This window comes from Bufo bufo, chromosome 10 (genome assembly GCF_905171765.1).
Source record: "Bufo bufo chromosome 10, aBufBuf1.1, whole genome shotgun sequence".
In the NCBI taxonomy this organism is placed as follows: Eukaryota; Metazoa; Chordata; class Amphibia; order Anura; family Bufonidae; genus Bufo; species Bufo bufo.
The window spans coordinates 6,963,480-6,986,303 of NC_053398.1; the positions used below are offsets into that span (position 1 = coordinate 6,963,480).

Genomic DNA, 22,824 nt, shown 5'->3' on the forward strand with positions numbered 1-22,824 from the left:
GAGCAGAGCTTGTGTGCAATTAAGAGCAATGGTGACACCCTTATTGCACCAAAGGCCTGATTTACATATTAAGGAAAAGCATTATGACTTAGGAACGGAGCCTCAGATCAACAAAAGAAAAAACAGCGTTTTAATCAGGTGAAGCACAGCAAATGTGTCCTATGCAGACAGCTGAATAGGGAGGTCACTGGTGACCGATTCCCTTTAACTGAGTGAAAGGCCTTTGTCAGGATCTGGGGGGGGTCTATTTCTACTGATGCATAAGGGGGCGATACAAGAAGGACATGTGACTTCTCACACCCCATTTTTGGAGGATCAGTAGTTACCATTTGCTCAGACAGTTACAGTGGTAGACATAATAAATACAAAAGAAAAAAAAGTAAGAACAGATCACCATTCCTATACAAAATAATCAGTCCTCCTTGCTGGAATCCACCTGTGCACAGGATCCCGCAGGGCCAGCGTCCTGGAAGTAATACGATAAAAAAGGCAAAAGGGTCTTTTCCCAGCACTGGGAAATCTCGATAATATAAAATTCCTTTATTGATCCAAGGAAAAATTGATTAAAAGCATTGTACAAACCTACGCTTTTTAAGTGCAAAAGACGCTCTTACTCATGGCATAAAATCAGGTTGCTACGCTGCTTCCTTATAGCTACACCTAATAATCACCAGTGTGCAGGAACAGGCATTGCTACTCAAGTACATGAACACTCAATGACAACGAAAGGTATGCATAAAAAGCATATATAAGCATAACAGAGATGGACAAATGTGCATGAGCTCCTAAACCATTCTTAATAAAAAATATCATAAATCCACTTTCAGATTTAATGCCTAAGGTAACCGTGTATCAAATGTAAAAATCCAGAAAGCTTCTGGTCCAATCTCCTCCCAGTTGGGTCTAATTTATTTATATATGCTTTTTATGCATAACTTTCATTGTCTTTGTGTTCATGTAGTTGAGTAGCAATGCCTCTTCCTACACACCGGTGATTATTAGATGTAGATATAAGTTGCAACTTGCTTTTATGCAATGAGTAAGAACATCTTTTGAACTCGAAACGCGTGGATCATAGATCAATAAAGGAATTTTATATTTTCAATTTCCCAGTGCTGGACCCTTTTGCTTTTTTCATCGAGTTAAAGGGGTTGACCACCTCGCACATTGGTGTCATATCGCTAGTATATGCCACCAATGTCTGATAGGTGCGGGTTCCACTTCTGGGACTCGCACCTATCTCTAGAAAGGAGCCCACCAAGTGAAAGAGAGCAGACCATGCATGCGTGACCTCCCTCCATCCGTTTCTATGAACTCCAGATGCGGTATTTGAGGCGGGGGCAGTTCTGAGATGCACATCTCTCACATCAGGGTCACTCACCTGTTCTTGCTGCTGTCTTGCCAGGTCCATTTGCTGTCGCTGTTTTTCTATCTGGAAGCTGCCAGTTTCTTCTGCTCATCATGTGCGGCCAGGAGCTGCTCTCGAAGGCTGATCAGCTGCGATATCATGGTAGAGAGTTGTCGCTCTTTTTCTGCTAGGCTTTCCGGCGTTCCTGGACAAGAGACACAAAATCCAGAAAAGCTGCATTGCCATAAGTCTTCAATATGAAAGACAAAAAAAAATATGTATATCCAGAGAGCGGTGATGTCACTGCGGTTTAACATATCTGGAAAGCAGTGATGTCATCTGTATAATATATTTTATATCTGGAGAGCAGTGATTTCACCTCCTGTATAATATAACAGGAGAGCAGTGATGTCACCTCCTGTATAATATAACTGATATCTGGAGAGCGGTGATGTCACCTCCTGTATAATATAACCGATATCTGGAGAGCAGTGATGTCACCTCCTGTATAATATAACTGATATCTGGAGAGCGGTGATGTCACCTCCTGTATAATATACCTTATATCTGGAGAGCGGTGATGTCACCTCCTGTATAATAAAACTGATATCTGGAGAGCGGTGATGTCACCTCCTGTATAATATAACTTATATCTGGAGATCGGTGATGTCACCTCCTGTATAATATACCTTATATCTGGAGAGCGGTGATGTCACCTCCTGTATAATATACCTTATATCTGGAGAGCGGTGATGTCACCTCCTGTATAATATAACTGGAGAGCAGTGATGTCACCTCCTGTATAATATACCTTATATCTGGAGAGCAGTGATGTCACCTCCTGTATAATATAACTGATATCTGGAGAGCGGTGATGTCACCTCCTGTATAATATAACTGATATCTGGAGAGCAGTGATGTCACCTCCTGTATAATATAACTGATATCTGGAGAGCGGTGATGTCACCTCCTGTATAATATAACTGGAGAGCAGTGATGTCACCTCCTGTATAATATACCTTATATCTGGAGAGCAGTGATGTCACCTCCTGTATAATATAACTGATATCTGGAGAGCAGTGATGTCACCTCCTGTATAATATACCTTATATCTGGAGAGCAGTGATGTCACCTCCTGTATAATATAACTGATATCTGGAGAGCGGTGATGTCACCTCCTGTATAATATAACATATCTGGAGCGCGGTGATGTCACCTCCTGTATAATATAACTGATATCTGGAGAGCAGTGATGTCACCTCCTGTATAATATACCTTATATCTGGAGAGCGGTGATGTCACCTCCTGTATAATATACCTTATATCTGGAGAGCGGTGATGTCACCTCCTGTATAATATAACTGATATCTGGAGAGCGGTGATGTCACCTCCTGTATAATATACCTTATATCTGGAGAGCAGTGATGTCACCTCCTGTATAATATACCTTATATCTGGAGAGCGGTGATGTCACCTCCTGTATAATATAACTGATATCTGGAGAGCGGTGATGTCACCTCCTGTATAATATAACTGATATCTGGAGAGCGGTGATGTCACCTCCTGTATAATATAACTGATATCTGGAGAGCGGTGATGTCACCTCCTGTATAATATAACTGATATCTGGAGAGCAGTGATGTCACCTCCTGTATAATATAACTGATATCTGGAGAGCAGTGATGTCACCTCCTGTATAATATAACCGATATCTGGAGAGCAGTGATGTCACCTCCTATATAATATAACTTATATCTGGAGAGCAGTGATGTCACCTCCTGTATAATATATCTGATATCTGGAGAGCGGTGATGTCACCTCCTATATAATATAACTTATATCTGGAGAGCAGTGATGTCACCTCCTGTATAATATAACTAATATCTGGTGAAAAGTGATGTCACCTTCTGTATAATATAACCGATATCTGGAGAGTGGTGATGTCACCTCCTATATCATATAACATATCTTTAGAGCGCTGATGCCATTCCTGTATAACAGTTTATAGTTACTACAGATGAGTTGTTGATCCAGGGATTTATTCTGACTGCCTGATTGGAGTTGGGAAGGAATTTAAGGCTTCTACCTCATTTTTTGTTTTTTGCCTTCCTCTGGATGAACTTGCACTTGAACTTTTTTCATCCTTACAAACTATGTTACTATGTTATAACTGATAGCTGGAGAGCGGTGATTTCACATCCTGTATAATATAACATATCTATAGGTCAATTATGTCACTTCCTGTATAATATAACATATCTATAGAGCGATGACATCACTTCCTGTATAATACAACTAATATCTGAAGAGCAGTGATGTGACCTTCTGTATAATATATCTTATATCTGAAGAGCGGTGATGTCACCTCCTGTATAATATACCTTATATCTGGAGAGCAGTGATGTCACCTCCTGTATAATATACCTTATATCTGGAGAGCAGTGATGTCACCTCCTGTATAATATATCTTATATCTGAAGAGCGGTGATGTCACCTCCTGTATAATATAACTGATATCTGGAGAGTAGTGATGTCACCTCCTGTATAATATACCTTATATCTGGAGAGCAGTGATGTCACCTCCTGTATAATATATCTTATATCTGAAGAGCGGTGATGTCACCTCCTGTATAATATAACTGATATCTGTAGAGCGGTGATGTCACCTCCTGTATAATATACCTTATATCTGGAGAGCGGTGATGTCACCTCCTGTATAATATACCTTATATCTGGAGAGTGTTGATGTCACCTCCTGTATAATATAACTGATATCTGGAGAGCGGTGATGTCACCTCCTGTATAATATAACATATCTGGAGAGTGTTGATGTCACCTCCTGTATAATATTACTGATATCTGGAGAGCAGTGATGTCACCTCCTGTATAATATAACTTATATCTGGAGAGCAGTGATGTCACCTCCTGTATAATATAATTGATATTTGGAAAGCAGTGATGTCACCTCCTGTAGAACATATCTGGAGAGCAGTGATGCCATTTTGGTCACATAAGGTTCCTTTCCCCCATATGTGACAAGGGGTTCGGACATATTTTTGGCCTTTGTCCCTCTGTTTTTACAATTATTCTGTCTTTCTGTCTGAGCTGGAGATGAATCCTGTTGCGGGCATCCGCTCTCAGAGCTCAGGTTGCGCCTTTCTCTGCAGAGCCCATCACATCCCTTCAGATGTTTGCACTTCACACGCCAGGATCATCATTTAGCATTTACTGTTTTTTTTTTTGTTTTTCTCATCTTTCAAATGTCACAAAAAAAAAAAAAGTCGGCAGCAAAGACGAAAAATCGGGGAGACAACTGAAGGGATGAGACAATTGCGCGGAGGGTCCGGGGAGATGAAAGGCCACTTTGTGATGTCCGCAGCTTCAACGCCGACCTCAAATCCAGATGGAAGTTTCAGCTCTTTCTACTCCAAACACATCTCCAGATAAAGGCTTCAGTGGAAAACAAACACAAAGCGGCTATTCTGTGCGCAGAACAGCTGAAGTATTATCATGAAGTTCTGAATGACTTTCTAACACCAGAATGCGCCCTGCCTTTGTCTGCTCATCAGATCGCCATTGTCCGCGCTTCCACATGCCGCTCCGCTCCCTCCTCTCCTGACAACCCCATAAATGCCTCAATTGTGTCCCAGCGCCGGAATCTGTAGCAAACATGCAAAGCGGCAGAGTGCAGGGGCCCGAGGTGCCGCGCCAATCAGCTCTTCTGACGCACAGCTCCATCGCAACGCTGTGAGACACGAAAAGCCCCGCCCCCCAGGAACGACACATGAAAGACACCTATAGGGTTATGTGACCACAGAGGGATGGAGCTCTCGCCTCTCATCAAAGGCTGGAGACCAAATTTCTGGAACGCAGATCTCCCACATTTTTGTATAAGCCGCATATTTTCACAAACATGTTTTCAATTTTATGCCACGTTTACAACTGTTTAAGAAGTGGGTGTGGCTTAGTTCAAAAGTAGGCGTGGCCTTCCATGGCCCAACAGATGTACATTCGGCGTCAATTATTGCGTATATGGCAGCTCATAGCACAGTCTGCCAGAAGATGCGCCCCCAGTCATAATAATTCCACCCCTTTGTGTTTCTATTCCTCGCCATTTGAACATCTCTGCTTGCTGTCCAAGAAAGGAATCCTCCGTCTCTACAATCAAAGGCTGGAATCCCATCATGAACTACCATAGTCCTGCGCACAATGCTGAGGGTTTGTTACAATTCTATCCATTCTATACAATCCTCTGTGAGCCAAACATCCTGGACTCCAGCCTGATACATCTCTCCTGCACTGATACACTGTAACAAATAGGTACAAGAGATACTCCCCTGCACCCACCCTCTGATCACAGCGGAGCGCTTCATATAAGGGCTCGTTCACACAAACGTTTTTTGAGTTCCGTATACGGGCCATTTTTTGAGTTCCGTATACGGAACCATTCATTTCAATGGTTCGGGGGAAAAAACGGAATGGCATATGCAGTATACAGTAATTACATAGAAAAAATTGGGCTGGGCAGAAAATTTTCAATAGATGGTTTCACAAAAACCGAATGAATACGGAAGACATACGGATGCATTTTCATATGTGTTCAGTTTTTTTTGCGGACTTATTGACTTGAATAGAGCCACGGAACGTGATTTGCGGGCAATAATAGGACATGTTCTATCTTTCAACGGGACGGAAACACGGAAATGGAATGCACACGGAGTACATTCCTTTTTTTTTTTGCGGAACCATTGAAATGAATGGTTCCGTATATGGACCGTAAACGGAAAGAAAAAACGGTTGTGTAAAAGAGGCCTAAGGCCTCATGCACACAACCGCTCTGTTTTTTGCGGTCCGCAAATTGTGGATCCGCAAAACACGGAAGCCGCCCGTGTGCCTTCCGCAATTTGCGGAACGGAACAGGCGGCCCATTGTAGAAATACTTATTCGGCTCAGAAGCGGACCAGAACAACGGTCGTGTGCATGAGGCCTAAGGCTGTGATGGCTAACCTCCGGTAGTCCAGCTGTGGTAAAACTACAACTCCCAAGATGCACACTTGCTTGGCTGTTCTCAGAACTCCATAGAAATGAATGGAGCATGCTGGGAGTTGTAGTTTCACCACAGCTGGAGTGCCGGAGGTTAGCCATCACTAATATAAGGTGATGCACTGGAGACCTATATGGAGGATGCTGCTCACAGATTTGCTGCAAGTTCTCTCCCCTCCTCCACACATGATAATCAGCCGGAGGGTCCTGTAAGTAGGTCCGGGGTGTGATCTCCTGTAACACTTCTCCTCTGATCACTGTCCCGTCTGTGCGATGCTCTGCAGCGGCGGTGGGACCCGGGCTGGACGTCTTTAGGCTCTAGAGTTCTGATTGTTGCACCTGTATAAACACTTCCAGAAACTCAAATTATGTTTCCAAATAGGATTTCACTGTAATTGTTTCCTGAGCAAAATACAGTAAACCTCATTGCAACCCCCGGTACGTGTCGTAAAGCGGAGGAATTACAGGGGAACCCAAGGCTGCGCTTCTGGGGAACGCCCCCAATTTATGTTGCATCACATGGACAATAACTGCACCACTATCCCTATGGGGTCTGAGAAAACGGTGACTACGATAAAGTCGAAATCTTGCCTCCCACAGGGGTTGTCAGTCGGCAGACCTCGGCTGGGGACTCAGGATCTGTCCTAATGAGGGACCACAATGAGTGCTGCTCTGGGAGAAACCAATCATTCTTCAGTGACTGGACAGCGAAAGAGTAAGAAGGCGGATGAGCCCCAGAATCTGATGATAACATGCAGTACTTCACAGTCACCTGAAGGGGGCCATGGGAATACGGCTGCCTCTGGAAGCCTTTGCTGGCGGCCATCTTTTTTTTGGAAGAAATGGTGACCCTACAGGCTGGGCAATGACTGTGGCACAGTAATGGTGGTCCTTTCATCAAGCTCGTAACGCTGACCGGAGACATTAAACCTCAGAAACAATATGCGACAGACCTGCTAGAAACAAAATCCTGCTGTCAAATAGATTTTTTGGAAATTTTATGCATTTTTTTAAATACTTTTTTTCTAATTTAAATTGCAGTTTGTGTAATTTCTACAACACTTTTCCTAGTAGACTCCAAAGAAAATCATTTCACTACTGGAATCCATGTGATGGTCGCATCTCCTGACCACGCTGGCAGCCATATTGATAATGTTGTGTTGTATAATGACCCTGCGAGCGGCATCATAAATAATAAACACATCGTTAGCGGCATTAGCACAATGTACGGTAATGTGCCGAGCGCCATTGTGCAGACGCTCAGACTTCATAATGGAGCATTAAGGAAAAAATGGCCATGAATGGGACTTGCAGGGGGTTAACTATAACTCGCGGCTTCTGCAATGATCACGCGGCGTCTCATGGCTTATTATACATGCATATGGCCAATTATGGGGATATAATTGTGGAAATGGCAAACAGATTGCCGTGCGAGTCATTGTGTGGAGAGGCTGCGCTGATGGCGCCGCATTGTGAGCTGTTTAGTGTCCTTCATCTACAAATGTGTCTCCATGAATACTGCGAGGACAGAAAAATGAGGATGAAGAGCGCACTTGTTACACTAGGGCCTGCACCACAAAAGAGCCTGCTAACAGAGAAGAGGAGAGGACGCGCAGCAGCTCACAAGGTGCCGCCATTGTTTCCATAGATACTACAGGGCTTCTAAGTGACAACTAACAAGAGGAAAGTAACTTCACAGACTGCTGGCAAAGATAAATGGCGGCAAATCTACCGATCAGATGCAAAAAATCATATAAAATACAGTAAAAGATATAATACATAATACATAGAGAGATAAGTCAATGTTTTGAGATAATAAGTCACTGCTCAGAGATAAGTGAGTACTGTTACATAATAAGCCTATGCTCTGAGATAATAAGTCAGTGCTCTGAGATAAGTGAGTACCGCTACATAATAAGCGCAGGCTCTGAGTGAGATAATAAGTCAGTGCTCTGAGATAAGTGAGTACCGCTACATAAGAAGCGCATGCTCTTAGATAATAAGTCAGTGATCTGCCATATGGGAGACATAATAAGCGCAGGCTCTGAGTGAGATAATAAGTCTGTGTTCTGAGATAAGTGAGTACTCTCACATAATAAGTGCATGCTCTGAGATAATAAGTCCGTGCTCTGAGATAAGTGAGTACTCTCACATAAGCGCATGCTCGAGTCTGAGATAATGAGTACTCTGAAATAATAAGTGCATGCTCTGAGATAATAAGTCTGTGGTCTGAGATAAAGGAGTACTCTCACATAATAATCACATGATCTGAGATAATAAGTTCGTGCTCTGAGATAGGCGAGTACTCTCACATAATAATCACATGCTCTGAGATAATAAGTTCGTGCTCTGAGATAGGTGAGTACTCTCACATAATAATCACATGATCTGAGATAACGATGTGGCTTCATTTCCTGACCTGAACAGGGGTTGTACACAGGATAAACATGGATTATGACCCCACCCCTTGTGTGGAGGACCGCAGTTGATGTTTGTCATTTGGTTTGAGCTACTTGTCTGTAGAAAGTATACAAAAGCTTAAAAATCTGTGAACGCCAGTAATGTTCAAGCAGGAAAGAATTGCAAGGACAGAGGATCGGAGCGTCAGGTCCGGAGTTTAATCAAATCACACCAGCATTTGAACATTCGGAAATTCCCATCATCCACCATTTGATCCCAGCACAGGACCAGGAAGAATCTGGGATTTCAGGAGAGCAGAAGACGGAGCAGGGATACGGCTGGGTAGCGGGGAGGCAGCTGCGCAATAACAGCTCTGCTGCTCATTAAAGTCACTGTGTTTAGATACAGGCAGTAAAAGAAAATCTCAATAATTTCTGTGTCCGAGCGCTGCTGCCAAAGAAAGTTCCATGTTGGAAAGTCCTCCCTTCCTATTGGCTGCTGATGCTGCCGCCGCTGCTTGGGACACCTGTATTTACAGAATGCGCAACATTATGAGGAATTCTTCATTTGTGCTTATTAAATTTTTTTAATTTAAGCAGAAATCTCATATTCGTAACAGCCGAAGCGACTGCCAAGCAAATGAGGCGCTGCCAGGGAGAAATGCTGGTCGTAACGGTCCGAGCAAACCTGCACTGCACCAAACGGACTCCTTCAGCGTCCACAGTATGACCCCTAGAACCAGCAGCACATACAAGAGACGAACATCACCAGAGACGCCGAAACGTATCACAAAGCCATGTGACCCCATTACTGCTACATCGTGATTACATTACCGATACACTGCTTCATTACTATTACCTTACTGCTAAATTGTGATGACATTACTGCTACATTAGTATTGGACTACTGCTACATTACTATTATCTTACTGTTACATTACTGCTACATTACTATTACATTACAATTACATTACTATTACCTTACTGCTACACTGTGATGAGTGTGATTACTTTACTATGACATTACTGGTACTATTACATTACTATTAGACTACTGCTGCTACATTACTGCTATATTATTATTACAGTACTATTACCTTACTGTTATATTACTATTAAACTGCTGCTACATTACTATTACATTACTATTACACTACTGCTATATTACTATTACATTACTATTACCTTAAAGGGGTTCTAGTAATGCCAGGGCAGTATGTGTAGTTATGTGTAGTGCGCCCTTAAGGCACTATTACCTTAAAGGGGTTCTGCAGCGGGGGTCCGACAACCGGGACCCCCGCCGATCTGCTGTTTGAGAAGGCAGCGGCGCTCCATTATTGATGCGGCCTTCTCACTGTTTACCGCTGGCCCAGTGACGTCATGACTAGTATCAACTTGCCTGGGCGGGGTTAAGCTCCGTTGATACAAGTCATGACGTCACTGGGCCAGCGGTAAACAGTGAGAAGGCCGCATCACTAATGAATCGCCGCTACCTTCTCAAACAGCAGATCGGCGGGGGTCCCTGGTGTCGGACCCCCGCCGATCAGATGCTGATGATGTATCCAGAGGATAGATCATCAGTTAAAACAAACTGCAGAACCCCTTTAATGCTATATTACTATTACATTACTATTACCTTACTGTTATATTACTATTAGACTGCTGCTACATTACTATTAGACTACTGCTGATACATTACTGTTATATTACTATTACCTTACTGTTATATTAATATTACCTTACTGTTATATTACTATTAGACTGCTGCTACATTACTATTAGACTGCTGCTACATTACTATTAGACTACTATGACATTACTGTTATATTATTATTAGACTACTGCTACATTACTATTACATTACTGCTACATTACTGTGACATTTCTGCTACATTCCCTGTGACTTACAGCCATGTACACAGTATACACAGTAGGTATCATGATGAGAAGACTCTATGAAGTATAATTTACCAGTATTTCATGGTGTGTAGTACACTAATTACGCTCCCAGCATATGAAATCCAACGAAAAAAGAAAGATGAAAAATTGCAAAAAAAAAATTAAATACAGAAAAGTTTCTATAAAATCAATAAAAAGCCAATAAATAACCTTCATAAATGTGATGAGACGTGGGGTTCCAGGCGCCTCACGCGGCCATGTCATCTGAACTGGATGAAGATGAACGCAATGTCTGCCATTTACTATTATAACTTTAGTTTTTCCTATCAAAGTCAGAAATTATGAGCTTCTAGGTTATGCTGAAAATGGCGACTTTCACAGTGGGGAGGAGGAAGCTGACTGGTCTGATATTCAATAGCAATGATGGGGGTTATAATATATGAGGATATGTAACCAATCAGATGTATCCTTTCATTTCACTTTAATAAAGACCTTCTGTCCATTGATGGGAAGCAATGTCCTTTACGGCGCTCCGTTATAAATCTGCATACGAGGCGCTTATAACGAGGGTCATCATTTAATACAAATTATCTCCGGACGCCGATCTTTACTGAAAATCCTGCCTATAAAACACAGGAAATTAACACAAACACGAAGTGGTGACTTGTGTGTAATTGTGAGTGTAAATGCGCTGAGAATAAACATTTTAAATTTTATTGTAGTTTTATTGTAGTAAATGCACAATTTAATTTAAAAATCATAAAAATGTCAAACGACGAAGAGCGGCCGTAAAACCGAGGCGTTATTCACTGCGCCAGAGTGCAGGTCTGTGCAGAACAATTGACAAAATTTACAGGAAACCAAATCCTAATTATTCCTGGTGTCAGTGCCGTGGCGGCAAATAATAATTGATATTTACATTACAGTTATTTATACTATTGTCGTCAGAAGAAATAATAAAACCGGCAATTAATGTTGCATCGTTATCCCGCTACTTACAGAAACACGGAGACATCACTTAACTGCCCGAAATACAACTGTACAAAGAGAAGCAGCGCGCCAGGATACTGCACGTAAAATGTCACTGGTGTGACTGAGTATCCGTCTGAGGGGACTTCTCATGTATGTGTGTCTGTAAGTGCATGTATATATGTACATCTGTGTGTATCTATGTATGTACAGTATATATGTTTGCAGCATGTGTGTGTATATGTATGTACCTCTGTGTGTAGTGTGTGTCTATATATGTACAGTATATATGGGTATGTGTCACAGAGGTTCCTGGCCTCGGTGGAGTAAGAGACGTTTTTTATGTGTCAGCAGCAGTTGCTGTTTGACACCTTGGTACTTAGCATGGCTGTAATAGCTGATCCAGGGCAGCTCTTACTGGGAGTAGTCAAAGTGCTGGGTGGGCGATTACTTCCCACGTTCCAGGCCGGGTTTTGCCAGGCATAAAACCAGCCAGCACTGCCAGGTGGAGAGGATTACCTCCGTCTAACAGTAGAGCTTAGGAGGTCTGTGTGCTGAGATCTGAGGCCCGTGCTGGGCTGGAGAGCGGAGACCCGTGGGTCAGGGGAACAGGTCGCCTAAAGCCTGTGTTTGAACTTTCTGAGGCAGAACTGCCACTAAGGTGACTTTTCTTTTATTAACTTGCCATTGGGGGTGAAGTAACACCAACACTGCAAAAGTGACGTTTTGTTTTTAGCATCATGTGTGAATAAACACTGAAGTTTGAATTACGAACTTGCATTTTGCCTCTGTACTGTGCCCGCTTATCCTAACTACCAGAGCGAATTCCCACACTGTGTATGTGCAGTATATATTTATATATGTATGTGTGCAGCATGTGTATGTATAGGTGTACCTCTGTGTGTCTCTGTGTATGTGCAGTATATATTTATATATGTATGTGTGCAGCCTATGTATGTACATACATGTACCTGCGTGAATATGTGTGCAGTGTGTGTGCAGTGTGTGTGAAGTATATATTTATACAGTGGCTTGAAAAAGTATTCATACCCCTTGAACTTTTCCACATTTTTCACGTTACACCCACAAAACTGAATGTATTTTATTGGGATTTTATGTGATCGACCAACACAAAGTACAAGTCTGTGTGAAGTGAAAAGATACGTGGTATTCAAAACTTTTACTAAATAAAAATCTGGAAAGTGTGGTGTGCATTTGTATTCCGCCCCCTGAGTCAGTACTTTGTAGGACCACCTTTCGCTGCAGTTACAGTTTCCAGTCTTTTGGGGGATGTCTCTACCAGCTTTGCACATCTAGGAGGTGGACATTTTTGCCCACTCTTCTTTGCAGAAGAGCCTGCGCTCTGATTGGATGGAGAACGTCTGTAAATAGCAATTATCAAGTCTTGCCACAGATTCTCAATGGGATTTAGGTCTGGACTGTAACTGGGCCGTTCTAACACATGAAGTTGCTTTGATCTAAACCCTTCCATTGTATCTCTGGCTGGATGTTTAGGGTGATTGTTCTGCGGGAAGATGAACCTTCGCCCCAGTCTCAGTTGTGCCATAATCCTTCCATTTTCAGATGAGTGACTGAACAGTGTTCCATGAGATGTTCAGAGCTTGGGATATTTTTTTATACCCTATCCCTGTTTTACACTTCTCCACAACTTTATGCTTGACCTGTCTGGTGTGTTCCTTGGTTTTCATGATGCCGTTTGATCACTAATGTTCCCTATTCTAACAAACCTCTGAGGCCTTCACAGAACAGATGGAGTTACACTGAGAATACATTACACACAGGTGGACTCCATTTACTAATGAGGTGACTTCTGAAGGCAATTGGTCACACTGGATTTTATTTAGGGGTATCAGAGTAAAGGGGGATGAATACAAATGCACGCCACACTTTCCAAGTTTTAATTTATTAAACATTTTGAAAACCATGTGTAATTTTCTTTTCACTTCACACATACTTGCTGCTTTCTGTTGGACCATCACAAAAAATCCCAATAAAATATATTTAAAGGGCTTCTGTCACCCCACTAAACTCTTTTATAATCCCTATACTGCGATTTATCCATACATAATGTAATTAATCATTTTGGTTCAGTAGATACTGCAAAAAACATACTTTTATAATATGCAAATTACCTGTCTACCAGCAAGTAGGGCGGCTACTTGCTGGTAGCAGCCGCATCCTCCTCTCATAAAGACGCCCCCTCCTCATGTTGATTGACAGGGTCAGCGGACGCGCTCGTTCTCTGCTGGCCCTGCGCCAGATTTTGAATGCAAAAGTGGGGTGGGGTGACAGAAGCCCTTTAAGTTTGTGGGTGTAACATAAAAGACATGGAAAAGTTTAAGGGGTATAATACTTTTTCAAGGCACTGTATAAGTATGTATATACGTCTCTGTGTGTTTGTATGTGTGCAGTGTGTGACTTTACATACAAATCTATCTGTGTATGTGTGTACACTCATTGCTAAAAAAATCCCACCCCAAGAAGTAGTTGTTGGGATCTATATGAATGTAATAATGATCTATGTACAGCCTCTAGCCTGGATACAAGGTGAGATACGGCCTCTAGCCTGGATATACGATGAGAAATGGCCTCTAGCCTGGATACAAGATTAGATACGGCCTCTAGCATGGATACAAGGTGAGATACGGCCTCTAGTCTGGATATAAGGTGAGATACAGCCTCTAGCCTGGAGACAAGATTAGGTACAGCCTCTAGCCTGGATACAAGGTGAGAGACGGCCTCTAGTCTGGATACAAGATGAGATACGGACTCTAGCCTGGATACAAGATCAGATACGGCCTCTAGCCTGGATACAAGATGAGGTTGGGCATGGAGGCATACAGGTTCCATATGGTATCCTGTGGCACATTTGTTCACAGATGTTATAGCTGGGCCTGTAGATCCTGCACACTCGTAGGTTGACGAAGCTGGTGTCCCAGCCGGTTCCAAAAATGCTGGATTGGTAATAAATCTGGTATATCGGCAGCCAATGAAGTGCTGTAATCCGGAGGAGCTTTGCTGTGTGTGGGTAAGCCTTATCCTGCTGAAAAAAGAAAGCCCTGCCATGAAAGGAACACGTGGCGGCAGGACGTCCTGCACATATCACTGAGCTGTTAGTGTCCTCGTATCACTACTAGGGGTGACCGACTGTCATATTTGATGGCTCCCCCGATCATTACACCAGCAGTTGTCAGGCCAGCCATGAGAGGAACCATATACAGCAACTGGATCGGCAGGTAAGAACACCGGACAACACATATACCTGCCGCTGCCACCACGACAGGAACCCGTGCATACGTACAGGAGCCCACAAACCAAATAGGAAACCATACAAACAACACATACAGGAATCCAGGACACCAGTTACTGCCTGGACCTCCATGCAGAAAGATGCATGGTGGCCCCAGGCAGCGCTGCATACAGGCATGTGGTTCAACCCTCCGGGAAACCATGAGTCCCCCTTACGGAGGCGTGAACCACATGCCTGTATGCAGCGCTGCCTGGGGCCACCATGCATCTTTCTGCATAGGGGTCCAGGCAGTAACTGGTGTGCTGGATTCCTGTATGTGTTGTTTGTATGGTTTCCTGTTTGGTGTGTGGGCTCCTGTACATATGCACGGGTTCCAGTCGTAGTGGCAGTGGCAGGTAAGTGTGTTGTCCGGTGTTCTTACCTGCCGATCCAGTTGCTGTATATGGTTTCTACTTTTCCCTGCTACTAGGCCGGTTGAGACTCCTGTTCATCCGTGTCTTGGAAGAACAGGTCGTCTCTCCCCTGCTTCTATGTGAGTGATTATCAGGGCGACTCAGGGCCCTAGGTTTCCGGGGTATGAGCCGTCCTACCATCCAGGTCCGTTCATACGGTGAGGAGTTAGAGCGAGGATTAGGGACGCTATAGGAGGTGACCTGATCCCGGCATCCAGGCCTAGTTGCTTTCCCAAATTCCCTGACATTGTACCGTGGGGGGTTTCCCCCACTCTCCACCGTCACAGATGGCTCCCCTGATCAGGATGTCCTGCACATATCGCTGAGCTGTTAGTGTCTCTCATATCACTACTAGGGATGACCGACTGTCGTAAGTGAAGGCTTCCCCGATCATCACACCAGCAGTTGGGGCAGTGTGTCACCTCACCACAAGGCCTCCATATTCCAACCCGACCATCATCTGGTCCCAAACAGAACCTAGATTCATCACTAATGACGGGTCCAGTCTAGAGCAGTCCAGGTTTCTCCTTCACGACACCACTGTAAGGAAGGCGACGGTGGCTGGCTGTCAACGGCAGGACACGTAATGGGGGATGTGACACCAAATCTCCTTCTGCTAAGAGCCTGGAAATGGTCTGGACAGAGACAGGGGTGTAATGCAGGGGCCGCCTGGGTCTGGATGATGGGAGTTGCTTGTGCTTGTTGGTGGGTCACACAATTCTCTCTACTGGTGTCTGTCTGGGCCGTCCAGAGCCTGTTCACCATGTTTGTGCTCTCACGTAACCACTGCTCCTAACAGGAAGGTTACAACGGCCTAGATAGCGGCAATTCATTGAAAAGATCATCCTGCTTCTCTCAGTCCAATGATTCGCCTCCTGTCAAAGTCTGACAACTGGGCAGATGTATTCCAGTGCGTGTTAGAGGCTTGTCTAGCAGTCACTGATCTCTCACCAAGAAGCACACTACTCAAAAGTAGCCTCTGAGAGTCTTTTTATATGGCAGTCTTGTGGCAAGACCCAGTGTCTAATCAGACCACACCTGTAATCATTTACATATCTGCATGAGAAAGAACTCAATGCCGAATGCAACAATCTGACATTTCTATGGGGGGGATTATTTTGTCAGTGTGCGTATGTACAGTATGTGTGTCTATTGGTATACATGCATGTTTCACACGCATACATCCCTATCTATGACAGGGAAACTCAGTATATTTCTTCGCTCTCTTCTTATGCATCTCGTGTCATGGGTGCTGCGTACAATATACAGGGTTTGCAAGGATTTCTCAGCGCTCCTTCCCTGATTTTGTGATATGGATCGGCCCCAGTCGCTGCTCCTGGCTCAGTCTGACAAACATGTTACCTGCCAGATCCTTAGCTGTCACTCTCATCCGGCGTCCCCCTGCTGCAGCTCACCCTATAAAGTGTAAGCTCTGGAGGCTGCCATGTCAGTACGTGCTTATCTATCGTACTATACACACACATTATTATCACCCACAGATGGAGCAGGTTTTATGTGATTGGTAATTAAATGCAAAACACATTACTACAACTCCCACCTGACACATTAAACGGATTATGCTCATCATTCACACATGTAGCAGATACAGCGGTGCTCCGTCCACACAGGCACAGCAAAGCTGAGTTTGTCAGATTAGCAGTCTTTAGGTTAACGCAGGGTTAAACATCTGAATGAACTCTGCTACATCTGTACATGTTGTGGTGCTGACACATGTACATGAGCGGATGAAGCGTATAATCACTCTGTAGAAGGCGCAGGGCGGGCGTCCTCGTCACATTCCTGCAGGAATCAAGTGCATGTTAAGTATCGGCGCTGATTATTTAATCAGAGGAGGCAGCGTCTTGGCCTCGGCCTCATTTGGGTGGCAGATAATATTTGCCTCATACAATAATTGTGCACCTGTTGTGATGGAAGCCGCTCAACAAATGTGAAGAAGTCAAAGAGCTCAAGACAAGAGGCGTCATCTCCTCCCCCTCCAACTGGGGCGCTGCAAGCACAGAAATCCACCGCCTGCAGCCGACTGTCACTGACAAATACCCAGATGGCCAGCAGTCAGGGGGCGCACTTCTGGGGGGGTAACATAGAAGCGAAGAGAGGGGTTCTCTCATTGGGGCTTTTCTTAATGCACTGTATTTCAAATGAGGTGTCCTACCAGAGAAGAGCGCAGCACATAATACAGAATAACGCAGGACATCGCAGAAAGAGGGGGCAACTCCGCAAGGAATCAACTTACCCCATCCAGTGAGATATCCTTCTAATCTGGGAATTAATAATCCAGTCTGATAATCCGGCAGCCTATAATCCAGAGACTCTGAAATCTCCTGACACTGCTGATTAATGAGGGCAGCGGTTTCTGGGCACAGACCTGGGAGGTTTATAGACTCCTCCAAGAAACCAGAAAATCTGATGATCCGGCAACTGTCAAGTTCTAGTGATGCCAGATTTAAGGAATCTGATGGTATAATATAATAATATTCAATTCTCGGGCAGCTTGTTAATGCGGCCAAACCACACAGTCCTGGAACACTTAAAGGGCCAATGTCCACTCATCAGCGTATAACGGAAAGGTCTAGAAGTTTCTAATAGTCAAGATCTCTGCTTGCTGTCGTTTAAAGGGGTTCAGAACTGAACCTGGACAACCCCTTTAATTTGAACAGTCTTATTTACATCATAAATGGAACTTTTTACAACTGAGAGTTTGTTTCGAGGTATAAGTTTAGATGATACTAAGCACAGCAGCAGCAGCAGAAATCTCTCTCCTGTCCTGGGCTCCAGGCTGACTGTAACAAACCCTCAGCTGTGAGCAGGACTATTATCAGTCCGTGTGTGGAGGATCGGAGTCCGCTGCAGACTTTATGCTGAACGTGCAGAGCATGCTGTATGTGCTCCTCTACTCTTCACCATGACAGCCGTTCCACCCCCGTTCACAACATCTCACTCCTCCTGTAAATGTGCTAACCCGGGCTCGCCTCCAGCGAACGTCAAAAAGAGCAGCACAGATGTCATCGGGCTCACGTACGAATAGCGCGGTCGGATTGTTGTCACTTATAGGGGTCGGCGGAAGTTCCGGGCAATTCACATATGGTAAGAGAGTATCACTTTAAGAAGCGCGCTGCTTTACGTATATTTAGCCACGCCCCTTTGTACCTGCACCGTCAGCGCCCTCTGACCCCGGCCCTCACCTTTCCTGGGTACCTCTGAAGTATGGTTACCATGAGATGGATCTGCATGTCACACTGCACAGAACACGGCGGCGCAAAAACGTGTAAAACTGAAATAATCAATAACTAAATTCAATACAAAAATCAGTCAATCCCCGGGGTCTATTAGTGGATATGGCAGGTGTATGTGTATATCTCTATACATATATATATATATATATATATATATATATATATATATATAAATACGCCATCAGCACAGTGCAGAGCTAAAGGTTCAGGTGCTGATAAAAGGAGGTCACCCCCCCCCCCCCCCCCCAAGGTATTAATACAGAATAAGACATTCACAAATATGGCTGTCAGCAGAATTTGCATGCCGAAGTGTTTATGGCAGACGGAAACGATCCACAATGCTGGAGCTAACTACATTATTTTTTATGCTAATTACAGCTGCAGCTAATTTGCATGCTAATTTTTCACTACAAAAAACTCTTTAAGCAGGAGTAAAGCAAGACAGCTGCATCCAAGTCAAAGGGCGCCGTACCCTGCGAGAGACACAAGAGACGAAAATTCAACTCCCCTCGACTCCCGGACTTAGCAAAAAAAGTGAAGAGATGATGACCCAACCAGCGCTACAGAGAAACCGTCCACCGCACGCCATGTGGTCTACAACTGCGACAGAAAGAGCGCCAAAAAAAGAACGAGGGAACACAAAAAAATACGGAAAATATCAAAATAGATATGTCAGTGTGCACCACAACCGCACTGCGATCACATAAACCGCCAAGAAATGCTGCTCACAAAGTTCATCTGAATAGAAATGGAGCAACAAGGTCCACTCCACCGGTAGACGGGGCAATAAAAGGCTGCACGGCTGAAGCCACAGCATATAGCGGCACGTAGGAATCTACATGCTGGTATTTTTGTCTTCCCATGTTTTCCCGGAATCTGCGGTAAAAAAAAAAAGGCCTTTAAAATCTGCGAGTCCTTGCTCATTGATATCTTTTAATGGCTACATGAAAAGATAAGGATAGGTAGTGGCTGACAAAGTGGTCATCAGAAATTGGGTGGCAAAATAATTAAAAAACACTGTAAAAACACTGACCACTTTAGCCGCCAAAGAAAACTCCACCTTGGGCTACGTTCACACACAGCAGATTTGTGTCGGACATTTCTTCACTGTGCATGTGAGTGATGCAGGGAACTTCCAAACCCCATTCTGATCCATGCAATGATCTCGTTACATTATGACCTCTGATACTTTATCTTCATGTGAAGGAAACATAAAGGGTTAAATACACAAAATGTCCCTGGACTCATCCGCTGTGCTCCCCCAGCTAGCAGAGGTGTTACCTGCAGACCCACACATTCACTGACTGCACGGCACCGCTCATCACTTGTGACATCACGAACCAGCACCTCCCACTTAAGATGAAGTCAATGTCCTTGTCCATATAAATCTGAACATTCTTACAGCTTCGCCGCCCTTACCTTTAATCTCCCCGAGAAGTTCACTCGTGTTTAGCCGCTCCATCTTCTCCTTCCAGTCTTTAGAAAGAAGCTTCTCCATACAAGTAGAGTCTGCGGAGAGATGAGAACAAAGCGGTTATTACATTATATTATTACTAATCATTATATTGTTATTATATCACAGGTCTTTATTATATGGTTTTGCTTCTTCTTATCCAGTTATAGTAAGTTCTCTAACATCAGGATGGTCTGAGCCGTTCTCATCATATGCGGTAGTCGGAGCGTCTGCATTGCTGGACGCCGCTGTTCTCCTGTCTCAGACTCTGCTTATGGCACAGATGAGCGACGAGTCATTATCTCATGTACGAATGGAAATAATCCAATCAACCAATCACAGCTGGGGACAAGCGCCTAAATAATGACTAATAGAAAGTTTTACACCTAACAAGGCAAATGATGCCTAGAGCATCAACAAACCCTGAGCATGGACAATCTCATCCTGAGCATGGACAATCCCCTCCTGAGCATCGACAATCCCATCCTGAGCATCGACAATCCCATCCTGAGCATGGACAATACCGTCCTGAGCATGGACAATACCGTCCTGAGCATCGACAATACCGTCCTGAGAATGGACAATACCGTCCTGAGAATGGACAATACCGTCCTGAGAATGGACAATACCGTCCTGAGAATGGACAATACCGTCCTGAGAATGGACAATACCGTCCTGAGAATGGACAATACCGTCCTGAGAATGGACAATACCGTCCTGAGAATGGACAATACCGTCCTGAGAATGGACAATACAGTCCTGAGAATGGACAATACCGTCCTGAGAATGGACAATACCGTCCTGAGAATGGACAATACCGTCCTGAGAATGGACAATACCGTCCTGAGAATGGACAATACCGTCCTGAGAATGGACAATACCGTCCTGAGAATGGACAATACCGTCCTGAGAATGGACAATACCGTCCTGAGAATGGACAATCCCGTCCTGTGCATCAACAATCCCGTCCTGTGCATCAACAATCCCGTCCTGTGCATCAACAATCCCGTCCTGTGCATCAACAATCCCGTCATGAGCATCGACCATCCCGTCATGAGCATCCACAATCCCGTCCTGAGCATCGACCATCCCGTCCTGTGCATCCACAATCCCATCCTGTGCATCAACAATCCCGTGCTGTGCATTAACAATCCCGTCCTGAACTGTTTTTTGTTTCATTTAATAATAATAAATTAAATACAGTAATGTACTATTTAACAGACGCATATCGTGTAATTCCCTATGCTGAATCTTCCTTTTGGAATAAACAAATCTAACGCCTTAATACGCAATGTAACATTAAAAAAACACAATCTAATATGCCAGAATATATGATCAAATATAACATAACATGCCACAATATAATATGATGTAATATAATCTAACATGACATAATATCATATGACAGGAACTAATAGAACATGTCACATGACAATATATAACATAACAAGTAATATAAAACCATCAGGTCTGTGGAGCTGCAGGAACCTCGCATCTCATCAAAGATGCCACTGACTGGGACCTGGATGTTTCCACATAAGACTATGGGCTAATGCACATGAACATATTTTCTTTCCGTGTCAGTTCTATAATTTTTACGGACCGTACGCGGAACCATTCATTTCAATGGGTCCGCAAAAAAAACAAAGTTACTCTGTGTGCATTCCGTTTCTGTATTTCCGATCCGGAAAATAATAGAACAGGTCCTATTATTGTCCGCATTACGGACAAGGATAGAACTAGTTCCGTTCCGCAACATACGGAATGCACGCAGACGTCATCCGTATTTTTTGTGGATCCGTTTTTGTGGACCGCAAAATACATACAGTCGTGTCGTGTGCATTAGCCCTATTACCAACCATTTGGCCAGGTTTATATGCACTGCGGGAAAATGGAACCAGAAAAATGGCCCCAAGTGTTGAGCCCCATGGCCGCATCATGCCGCTGACTTTCTGCTCATCATTTATCAGCTTTATTCACTTTGCACAAGTTTCACTGAAAATTCATTGACCATCAAACAGGATTTTGGGAGAAAAAAGCAATTCTACATTTCAGGGAGTAACATGGAAAGAAAAATACAAAGAAGTGAAACCCTTTCTATCTAGCAAAGAATTAGATTAAAAGGTTCATATTCATCGTCCGTGCAACCCCAAATAGTGCAGCAATCTGCTGAGGCAGCATCATCTAATGGGAGGGGCGCCATCACTACAACAGCCAGCGAGTCACTACCACAACGTCAGACCCCACCTTACTTATAGTAACCGCCATCCAGACGGAAGAGATACATTATAGCTGCCAATAAGCCGCCGCTGAATTCTCAGAGGGTTATATAGTCTTCTTATGATAAATCTATTTACTAATACAGAATATGAATTATAAATATAAAAAAGTAAAAAAAAATAAATTGAAAAATAAAAAGTATACATAAGGCTAATAATGCTTAAGGGTACTTTCACACTTGCGTTTTTCTTTTCCCGCATAGAGTTCCATCACAGGGGCTCTATACCGGAAAAGAACTGATCAGGCATATCCCCATGCATTCTGAATGGAGAGTAATCCGTTCAGTTTGCATCAGGATGTCTTCAGTTCAGTCGTTTTGACTGATCAGGCAAAAGAGAAAACTGTAGCATGCTACGGTTTTATCTCCGGCTAAAAAAACTGAAGACTTGCCTGAATGCCGGATCAGGCATTTTTTCCCATAGGAATGTATTAGTGCCGGATTCGGCATTCAGAATA

General features: G+C 43.7%; 1 protein-coding gene across 1 annotated transcript in view; it reads right to left on the bottom strand.

Annotated features, from left to right (window-relative positions):
• SOX6 (SRY-box transcription factor 6) overlaps window positions 1–22,824 on the bottom strand; it is a 298,295-nt gene that overhangs the window by 104,083 nt on the left and 171,388 nt on the right. The window contains 3 exon segments of the mRNA XM_040410826.1: window positions 1,382–1,437; window positions 1,440–1,553; window positions 20,055–20,144. Coding sequence (XP_040266760.1) covers window positions 1,382–1,437; window positions 1,440–1,553; window positions 20,055–20,144 — 260 coding nt within the window.